This window comes from Temnothorax curvispinosus, unplaced genomic scaffold (genome assembly GCF_003070985.1).
Source record: "Temnothorax curvispinosus isolate PA1 unplaced genomic scaffold, ASM307098v1 QBEX01009483.1, whole genome shotgun sequence".
NCBI lineage: Eukaryota > Metazoa > Arthropoda > Insecta > Hymenoptera > Formicidae > Temnothorax > Temnothorax curvispinosus.
Genome location: NW_020219263.1, coordinates 1 through 10,394, shown reverse-complemented (window position 1 = coordinate 10,394; position 10,394 = coordinate 1). Strand labels below are relative to the sequence as shown.

General features: G+C 34.3%; 2 protein-coding genes across 4 annotated transcripts; one reads left to right on the top strand and one right to left on the bottom strand.

The window, feature by feature from the left end:
• Positions 1-132: 132 nt before the first annotated feature.
• Positions 133-7,309, bottom strand: LOC112459058 (exosome complex component RRP41). Of its 3 annotated transcripts, none has more exons than XM_025022955.1 (5): positions 7,140-7,309; positions 6,618-6,781; positions 6,046-6,339; positions 5,581-5,962; positions 133-151 (listed from the first exon to the last, which is right to left on the bottom strand). In XM_025022955.1, the coding sequence occupies exons 1-4, from the start codon at positions 7,258-7,260 to the stop codon at positions 5,609-5,611; spliced, it is 933 nt and encodes a 310-aa protein (XP_024878723.1). In that variant the 5' UTR covers positions 7,261-7,309; the 3' UTR covers positions 133-151; positions 5,581-5,608. The 3 variants fall into 3 exon arrangements, with proteins under 3 accessions (XP_024878723.1, XP_024878725.1, XP_024878724.1); XM_025022957.1 differs by lacking the exon at positions 133-151 and adding an exon at positions 6,988-7,008 and having other exon boundaries at positions 5,587-5,962; positions 7,140-7,299; XM_025022956.1 differs by lacking the exons at positions 133-151; positions 7,140-7,309 and adding an exon at positions 6,988-7,103 and having other exon boundaries at positions 5,587-5,962.
• On the top strand, positions 3,442-5,576 carry LOC112459059 (trifunctional enzyme subunit beta, mitochondrial). Its single transcript, XM_025022959.1, has 4 exons — positions 3,442-3,639; positions 4,432-4,712; positions 4,907-5,212; positions 5,347-5,576. Exons 1-4 carry the CDS (start codon positions 3,501-3,503, stop codon positions 5,386-5,388), a joined length of 768 nt encoding a protein of 255 aa, XP_024878727.1. The 5' UTR covers positions 3,442-3,500; the 3' UTR covers positions 5,389-5,576.
• Positions 7,310-10,394: the final 3,085 nt, after the last annotated feature.

The following is a 10,394-nucleotide window of genomic DNA, read 5'->3' as shown; positions in this document are numbered from 1 at the left end:
TTTGTTGAAACTTTTACATCATATTTATTGATATTTGAAGAGTATTTAGAAATTTTTCCAAGTTGATATATGTCCAAGAATCTGCTGTAGAACCCCGACAACAGCTGTGTAAAAAAAAACGGTACCCACGATTCCGGATCTCCAGTTCATCCTAAAAAAAAAAAATCTTAATCTGTGGATGTGTGGCTATCGTGTGAACTAGAACCAAATAAAAATATTGAAATTTCAATTTTTGCCAACGTTTTGAAAAAAAGTTTCATTATGAACCCCCTTAACAAAATTATTATATCAGAAAATTGTGTCACCTAACTGAACCCAAGTGATATGTATTTTTTAAAAAATGTATGAAATCTTTAAATTGCGCCAGTTACATAGGTATGTATTACCATAAAAATAACTTTTGCACTTTTAAAATATTAAGCCTAAGTGGTACGTATCTTTGTTGTATTCCCATTTAAGGAATCTTCTTATTTTAACCGAAGTGATAGTAGCTTTAATTCTCCTTAGAAGAATAATGTCATAACATTGTGTTACCTTACTCAACTCAAGTAATATATAAAAATTAATATAAAATTAAACATTTATTTAAAAGAAATAAAAATTAAAAATACAAAATTAAAAAAATGTTTAAAGTTTTAATTTAAAAAACTTGGCGCTTAACCTTCGGAGAACACACCTATTTTTTCATTCACGGAGACCACTGGGTCAATCTGACCCTACACACACTTTGATCGTCTACCATTTTAAATTGACGAGTGCGATCAGCTTGAAAAAATTTCCAGATGTACTTGGAACATTGTTAAATCAATTGATATAAATAAAAAATGCCGTTGGAATTATTTACATATTTAAAAAAATAAAAAAATAAAATTTTTTTTTTTAAAAAAGAAACGTAATTTACGAAAAAAATTGTATTTTTTATTTTTTTATTTTTAATATTTCTGGCTACAACTTTACGTGTATATTCTTAAAATGTAGTAAAAACTCGAGGTAAGGGTCAAATTGACCCTGGGTGTTCTCCGGGAGTTAAATATCTGAAAGGAATAAATAATTAATTAAAAATATGATATTAATAATTATAATGTAAATGTAGAAATACTTTAACACATTACTTTAAAGTATTTGATTTAAGACCGGTTTTCACACGCAATGATTAGTGGCGCCAACTGACTGGCATTCATTGGCGCCAGAACCGACTAGCAAACTCACAAGTATTTACACAGTGATTGGCGTATACTATGGAAAATATTTAACATTTATTAAACACACAGTAAATGACAGCAAGCATATAACCTCCAAATTTGAGGTTATATGCTTTGGCCAACAACCGCCAGTAAACGCCACATTACTAGCGCCAGTTTGTATCAAGTGTTTACACTTGCATTTTTACTGGCGTTAGTCGACTGGCGCGGCCTGACGCCACCAATCATTGCGTGTGAAAACCGGCCTTTATAGAAATTGTTTTATTAATATACTATTTTGTTTAACAGCGCCAAGTTTTTTAAATTAAAACATTAAATTTTTTAAATTTTGTATTTTTAATTCTTATTTCTTTTAAATAAATGTTTAATTTTGTATTAATTTTTATATATCATTTGGGTTGAATAAGGTAACACAATTTTATGATATTATTCTTCTAAGGAGAATTAAAGCTACTTTAAATGGGAATACAAAGATACGTACTACTTGGGTTTAATATTTTAAAAGTGCAAAAGTTATTTTTGTGGTAATACATACCTATGTAATTGGCGCAATTTAAAGATTTCATCCATTTTTTTTTAAATATATGTCATTTGGGTTTAGTTGGTGACGCAATTTCCTGATATAATAATTTTATTTAAAAAAATAACGCTACTACCACTTAGGTTGGATTTTTGGACATTTTACTCAAGATGATCGTGGCGGTATATGGTTAAAAACATAAAAGAAAACAAAAAATATTCTTTTTTTGAAGAAAGTAAGTGCCACTCACAATTTTAAAAGTACCGTAAAATCTAAATTAAATAAAAAAATAGTAAAATTAAATCAAAAAGAAAAATCAAAGGACCTAACTCATTGTAACTCAAGTGTAAAAGAAGGGATATTTTTGATTTTTTGTGTTTTTAACCATGTTTTTAACCATCACAGTCGATTATTCTTCTCGCGCTTGAAGAATAATCGAGTGTGATTGGTTTATTTTCTTACGATTAAAACTAAAACTTTGTTACGTGCAATGGCCTTAAGGGGATCCTGATCCGTATGATTTACCGACATTATCGTTTTTCGATGGATCTTTTAATTGGCTTTACAGAATTGCAAGTTTTTGGTCTAGAATTAAAGTACGCACAAAAATCTAGGGTAGAAAACGCGATTTTATATCAAAAACACCAAAAAATTAAAAATATTACTTATTTGGGCACATACGCAGCTGTCACCTGACGACAATATTTGCTTAAAACAAAAATTCTGCAGTTTATACATACATAATTTTTATCATCTGCCCTTGGGAAAACATGTAGGAAATCCTATATAGTGGCAGTAGTTACCGACATTTCTTAATTAAAAGAAATCTTTGAATTGGCTTTACATAATTGCAAAATTCTTGTACAGAATTAAGTACGCACAAAAATCTAGTGCAAGACACACGATTTCATATCAGAAATGAAAAAAAAAATTAAAAATTTGGGCATATACAGCTGTCACCTGACGACAATATTTGCTTAAACAAAAATACTGCTGTTTATATATACAAAATGATACCCAATTGGACTAGGGACAACATGTAGGAACAATATCATGCAAATAGAACTAAGATTCAAAACCTAGAAAAAAAGATTTTCACTAACGCAGCTTTATTAATGCAAAGGCACATGCAGGTTGATAGGATAAGTAGTATTGCGTGTAGCGAGAGATGGCGCAGCAATCGAACAAGGACAGATGCCTCTCGTTAGACAAGGACAGATATAGATATATAACATAGAAAACAGGATTAGAAATGTTGAGATTATCGACATCGAGGAAGTTCGGCCTTTACTATAGGATCCCCTTAAGGTATCCTCTACTATCCACATTTTTTTCAAGGTCCTAGCTTTTCCCGTTTCGGAGAAAAAAAACTTTTTGATTTTTTAATTTGACGTTATAGCTCCGGAACCATGTTGTTCTAGAAGCTGGAATGAATAGTAATTTAATGTTGGGTCATAAGATACCTTATGTGTGAAAATCAACCTGATATTGCTGGGGGCATCTCGCCATTGGAAAACCCTTTGGACTTGACCTTGAGTGACCTTTTCAAAGCCAGGTCAATGTGATCGATGTTTTCTTAAACAGAACTCTCCATTTTTTATTGCATATTCTTGTAGCCCTTATCGAGACGTTTAAAAAACAATATAATAAAGCTCTTTTTCGTTAAGAATTTTCTGAATATACATATATATATATATATATATATATATATATATATACTACAATAATTTACGTCTGCTTAGCTACCAGCTGTAGCAGAGTTTTCAAGTGGTGAAACTATGGGACATAGCGGGGACCGTTTAGCGGCAGCATTTGGTGTGACACGCAAGGAACAAGACGATTATGCGTTGCGTTCTCATACTCTAGCCGCACGAGCGCAGCAACGAGGATTGCTATCGGACGTAGCGCCTTATAAAGGTACATTAGATATAATATTTCAACATGTAATTCATGTATTATCGACTTAAGGGGGTATTTTCGTTTGAAAGGTTGTAAAAAATGGTAATGGTATTATTCAGAAATTTTTTGTAGGGAAACGGAAAAAGCGAATAACGTTTAACTTTGCGTGTTCTTTTAGCCTTATTTTAAGAATATATTTTTATTTTCTAAATAACAAAAATGCTCTTTTTTTCTATGTTATATCCTGATCATTAGGTGATGTAAATACTGGACGGTGTAAGAGCCTTCCCTCAAGACTCTCGTATGGTACCGTAGCGTAATGTAACATAGATCAACGCACAAGAAACGTATAATCAATACGTTTTTTGTGCGTTGACCCATGTTACGTTACTGCATACAAGAGTCTTGTGCGGAGGCTCTAAATGATTTTAGCTATTCCAGGTATCTGAAACGCGAAAACCAAAAATTTTCTTATTCAGGAGGATAGTCACACTTTTCCTGAATAAGAAAAATTTTGATTTTTTAGATACCTAGAATAGCTAGAATTATTTACACTGTCCATCATTTACATCCCCTAGTGACTAGGATATAACATAGAAAAAATGAGCATTTTTGTTACTTAAAAAATAAAAATATATTGTTAAAATAAGGGTAAAAAAACATGCTAAGTTTAACATTATTAGCTTTTTTCGTTTCGTTAGAAGAAATTCCTGAAAAATACTTTTCTTACGACCTTTCAAATCAGAATATTCCCTTAATCAATATTTAACATTGCACATTTATGTCTCGCTTTACTTTTCTGCATTGCAGTTCCAAACGTTGAAAATGTTGTCGATAAAGACAACGGTATTCGTGTATCTACAGAAGAACAATTGGCAAAGTTGAAACCTGCGTTTGTTAAGCCTTATGGAACGGTCACTGCGGCCAACGCTTCTTTCTTGACCGACGGTGCATCGGCAGCGTTAATAATGAGCGAGGAGAGAGCTCTCAAACTTGGTTTGAAACCCAAGGCATACCTGCGTAATTTCACGTATGTGTCTCAAGATCCAGTTGATCAACTGCTTCTGGGACCGTCATACGCAATACCGAAGGTATATAATTCCTATCATTACTTGTTATGAAACTAAAATATATAAAGGCTGCATTCTGATATTAACTGTCAACAACTGTCAGTACTGAAAATCTATAGTATACGTGAAATATAGAAAAATATAGATTTTCAGTACTGACAGTGAATATCGGAGTGCAGCTAAAAAATAAGACTTATATAAATAATCGCTTGCAGATTCTCGATAAAGCAAAATTAACCTTGAAAGATATAGGAGTATGGGAGATACACGAAGCGTTTGCCGGACAGATCTGCGCTAATTTGAAAGCAATGGATTCTGATTTGTTCGCGCAGAAGTATTTAAAGAGAAGTTCAAAGGTCGGAATACCAGATCTGAACAAGTGGAATGCTTGGGGAGGATCCTTGTCGATTGGGCATCCATTTGCTGCCACTGGAGTACGATTGGCGACGCACACTGCTAATCGACTTATTAAAGAGGACCAACAATTTGGACTTATTGCGGCCTGTGCTGCTGGTGGCCAAGTAAAATAAACATTATATTATTACACATAACGCAAATAGCTTTTATAATATCTAATGATCTTTATTTCAAATATTATAAATTATATAATTATAAGTTTTCTTCTTAGATTTATAATTTTGATTTTTTTAAATAGGGAGTTGGAATGATCATGGAAAGATATCCTGGCGCAATATAATCCCGTTTTTTCGAGGAGTACATGCATCTGATATCTCCAAATGAAACGGACTGTTATTTAACAGAAATAATATACAAAGTAATATTTTTCTACTTATGAGAAACATTTGGAATTGTGATTTTTTTAAAGAAACCAACTTTTCTATTAGATTGTTTATGTACAGTTACCATTAAATTGTATAAAATCTCTTACTGAGTTCTGTGAAATTGTTTCCTTTTTGCTAGTCGAGTGAATTATGCAGAAAAGAAGGCAATAGATTCGCAGTTAGATGATGCCTCACACCACGATCCAATATGTTCTTTACGTCCTGGCAACCTTGTAATGCACGTTGTTTGAGCGCTTCCAAACGTGACAAATGTAATCTCTGTCCTGCCCCATGTGCTATTACTATCAAGCCATTCCCATCCACTTCAATCTCATTATTCGTTCCTGGTAACGCGACAACGGACAAAGTAACTCCTGGCGAACACTCCTCTACAAAGTTTGCGTCTAGTACTCCTGTTGCTAATGTTTTATCTTCGTCTTCTGTTGATAGCTTGTTGACGAGAGTTACGGTACAGCCAATGGCATAGTTCTATAATCAAAAATTTATTTTGTATATAACAATATGACGTTTATACTCCGCAAAAGGATAAAATTGCATCTTTAGATGTCAACCTTGATTGGAATTCCGGCGTCGATCAACGCAAGCGTTGCAGCATTCACAGATGCGCAATAGTCACTGCCGTCAACCTGTAGAACCTCTACAAAGACATCAATCTGAGAGCGCGGATACAGCTCCAAGTGTATTATGGCCTCCATTGCGTGACGCAATTGCACCGATCTTTCTTGTGACTTCCAATCTCCTCTGGGTCTTCGTTTTCGTTCGCCGGAGGTAAAGCTAAACACGGCCATGCTGTATTGACAATTTATGATAGCTTTTGTGCTGCTCCTTGATGCACTGCTTCTTGGCTAAATTGTGTAAGAATAGTACAAAAATATACGGTACAACCCAAGATAATTAGAATAAAAATATTCAGTCTACAAAAATATGCTTTGAAGCAAAGAAATAAAATGATCACAAGAAGATGAAAAAAATAGCAGATAAGAAAAGCTTGTTACATTAGTGTACTTCCTCTGAAAGCTCTTTGCATTCATAACTTTACTCATCCGAGATATCATACATATAAATCATTAATAATTAATGATTTCTCAAAAATAATTATAGACGTTTTACAAATAAATCGCACCTGATGAGGACCATACACCGTGGCTAAAACTTTCGTGTTGCCATGCTCGATGTACGTACTGCCGTCGGCCTGCCCGAATACTCCCATTCGCATACGGATTTGCCTCAATTCCAACGCTCGTCTGCCGTCGACGCGTAGTCCGCCCTGATCAGGCTCCATTGTACCTTACCAATTAATTAAAATCATGATCAATCATGATCTTTTAATACTACTACTACGTTTACGTGAGCGTTACTTCTGTAGTAACTTACGATAATTCACTCGTTTACGCGGAGTAAATTATCGTAAGTTACTACAAAATCCCGTTTATGCGAAGGAATTATCGTAAGTTACTATGGAAGTAACGCTCGCGTAAACGTAGTATACGTACTGTAAATTTTAGGTTAAAATTCTTTCCATTTTTCCGTAAAATATCATCCATGGGGAACCCAGTCATATAAAAGCGGAGCGAAATGAAAAGAGAAGTGGGAAGAGTTAAATATACATATTATCGTCTTTTAAAGAAACGTTCTGATTAGTTACCCCTCACTGTGCTTGCTTTCCGTTCCGCTTCTTTCTCTACGTGGGACGTAGGACTGCACCAAGGAGTGATTTCGCTGTTTAGAACCATTTTTGGGCCGTAACGAAAAATTTCTAAATTCATCGATTTAGCTTCCCTATTACGTGGAAAGTTTCATAATAATAAGAACACCTATTGTATATTTAACCGCAAGGAATAATTTCTTCAAAAATTTATTTTTTTGCATCTCTTATATAAAAGAATGTCTGTTGGGTTATTTAATATTATAAAATAAAGATACTTTTATATTCTGACTGTACTTATAATTCTTTAAACAATATTGTAATAATTAGCGCCAACTAAAAATTTCTCAAACGGGATTTTGTAGTAATAACTATACTACGACGTTTACGCGAGCGTTACTTCTGTAGTAACTTACGATAATTACTCGTTTACGCAGAGTAAATTATCGTAAGTTACTACAAAATCCCGTTTACGCGAAGGAATTAACGTAAAGTTACTACAGAAGTAACGCTCGCGTAAACGTAGTAATAGGTGTTCTTATTATGAAACTTTCCACACATAAGGAAGCTAAATCGATGAATTTAGAAATTCTCCATTACGGCCCAAAAATGGTTCTAAATAGCGAAATCACCCCTTATACGTAGAGCGACTTTTTGCTTTTCTCGATATATCTCAAAAAGTATTTGAGATATCAAAAAATATTTCAAATAAAAGTTTTATGGTAAAAACATCTCTATTTAACCACATTAATATAATTTAAAAAAAAAAAATTTTTCTAATTTCTAATAAAAATTTTATTTAAAAAATTATTTTTTTTTTAATGTTGTTAAATAAAGGAGATTTTACTATAAAACTTTTATATGAAACATTTTTTGATATCTCAAATATTTTTCGAGATACTATATCGAAAAAAGTAAAAGTCGCTCTACTTATGAAGGGTAGTTTCACCCCTTAAAATAGTTTTTGGGCAGCAACAAAAAATTTCTAAATTCATCTTTTTACCCTCTCCCCCCTACATGTGTGGAAAGTTTCATTAAGGGCCACTTCGACCAAGCTCTGACCTAATTACACCGATCTCTTGATACGCATATCAAATAAGTATATTTGAGCTGATCAGCCAATAATAATCAAACTAATTTACTATTACTACGTTACGCGAGCGTTACTTCTGTAGTAACTTACGATAATTCCTTCGCGTAAACGGGATTTTGTAGTAACTTACGATAATTTACTCCGCGTAAACGAGTGAATTATCAAGTTACTACAGAAGTAACGCTCGCGTAAACGTAGTATATAGTATTTATACTACGTTTACGCGAGCGTTACTTCTGTAATAACTTACGATATATCACTCGTTTAAGCGGAGTAAATTATCGCAAGTTGCTACAAAATCCCGTTTACGCGAAGGAAAATCCTGTTTACGCGAAGGAGTTATCGTAAGTTACTACAGAAGTAAAGCTCGCGTAAACGTAGTAATAGTTATTTACTATTTAATACGAGTATCAATTAAGTGATCGGTGTAAACTAGGCCTTCTGATTAACTTATACTGTTTACGAGAGCGTTACTTCTGTAGTAACTTACGATAATTTCTTCACGTAAACGGGATTTTGTAGTAACTTACAATAATTTACTCCGCGTAAACGAGTAAATTATCGTAAGTTACTACAGAAGTAACGCTCGCGTAAACGTTTCCGCGTAAACAAGTGAATTAAGTAACGCTCGCGTAAACGTAGTATATGAATACTAGAGTTCCTATAATAAGAGTTAGGACAAACCGCCGCCATTACAGCCAAATGTTATAGCTTTAGGTTTGTTCGCGTTGCTTAAATCCTTAAACATTTTTGCACTTGAAATGAGATAAATATATATTCGGCCGTTGGAGAGAGAGAAAGCGAAGATGCTGAGTGCAAAAAGTGCAAGCAACGCGAATGGAGTGTTTGTCTCATACTATGTTTACGCGAGCGTTACTTCTGTAGTAACTTACGATATATCACTCGTTTACGCGGAGTAAGGCGGGGAGCACACACTTCTGCACAACGCATAATGCGTAAGCATAAGAAAATTGATTGGTCCATACACATGTGCATAAGAAAATAGACCAATCAATTTTCTTATGCTTATGCATTATGCGTTATGCAGAAGTGTGTGCTCCCCGCTTAAAGGTCTATCCAGACAAACTTGCATAGGTGCATAACCATATGCATAAAGAAACGGATTGGTCTATTTCCTTATGCACATGCATATGGACCAATCAATTCTCTTATGCTTAATTATGTTTATGCGCTATGCAAGTTTGTCTGGATTGAGCTTAAATTATCGCCAGTTACTACAAAATCCCGTTTACGCGAAGGAAAATCCTGTTTACGCGAAGGAGTTATCGTAAGTTACTACAGAAGTAAAGCTCGCGTAAATGTAGTATCACTCCCACTAACTTCTTGGCTGAAGCATATGGCGACCATGATAGCTTTGTCTCACTCCCACTTACAGCTTGTCTCACTCTCACTAACTTGGCTGAAACATATGACGGGACCAATCAAAAATCGTCACCTCATTGGCTTAACTCTTATTATAGGAACTCTAATGAATACCGGCCTGTGATTGGTTCATGACATCTTAAGATTGAACTTAAAGCCTAGGCTACATCTATCGTAATGTTCACCGTAAGCTCGTCGTAACGGTCGTAACGCTCGTCGTAATCGCTATCGTAAGCTCATCGTATGAGTTGATTCAGCTTGAACTCTTTACAATTACGACGCTTGTCTGGCGTTACAACATAACCTAACCTGTCAGCTTTTTCGACGTGCGAAGAAAAATGTGTTTATAAATAAATTGGCATAGATATACGGTTTACGACGACTTCATTGCTTACGACCACGATCAAAGCGTTACGATAGATGTAGCCTTAAGCGGGGAGCACACACTTCTGCACAACGCATAATACGTAAGCATAAGAAAACTGATTGGTCTATTTCCTTATGCACATGTGTATGTATGGACCAATCAATTTTTTTATGCTTACGCATTATGCGTTGTGCAGAAGTGTGTGTCCGGGCCCTTACCCTAAGGGTCGGCAGGAGACCCAGGCAAACTCAGGTACACTCAGGTGCACTTTATGCACTAAGTGCACGTTAAACTGCACTTTACTCCGTATTTTATTTATTATAAATTTTTAAGAGCAAAAATGCAAAATCGGGCTCTGTAGCTGACTGCATTATTATATAAAGAGCATATAAAAAAAATTCACAAATCTATG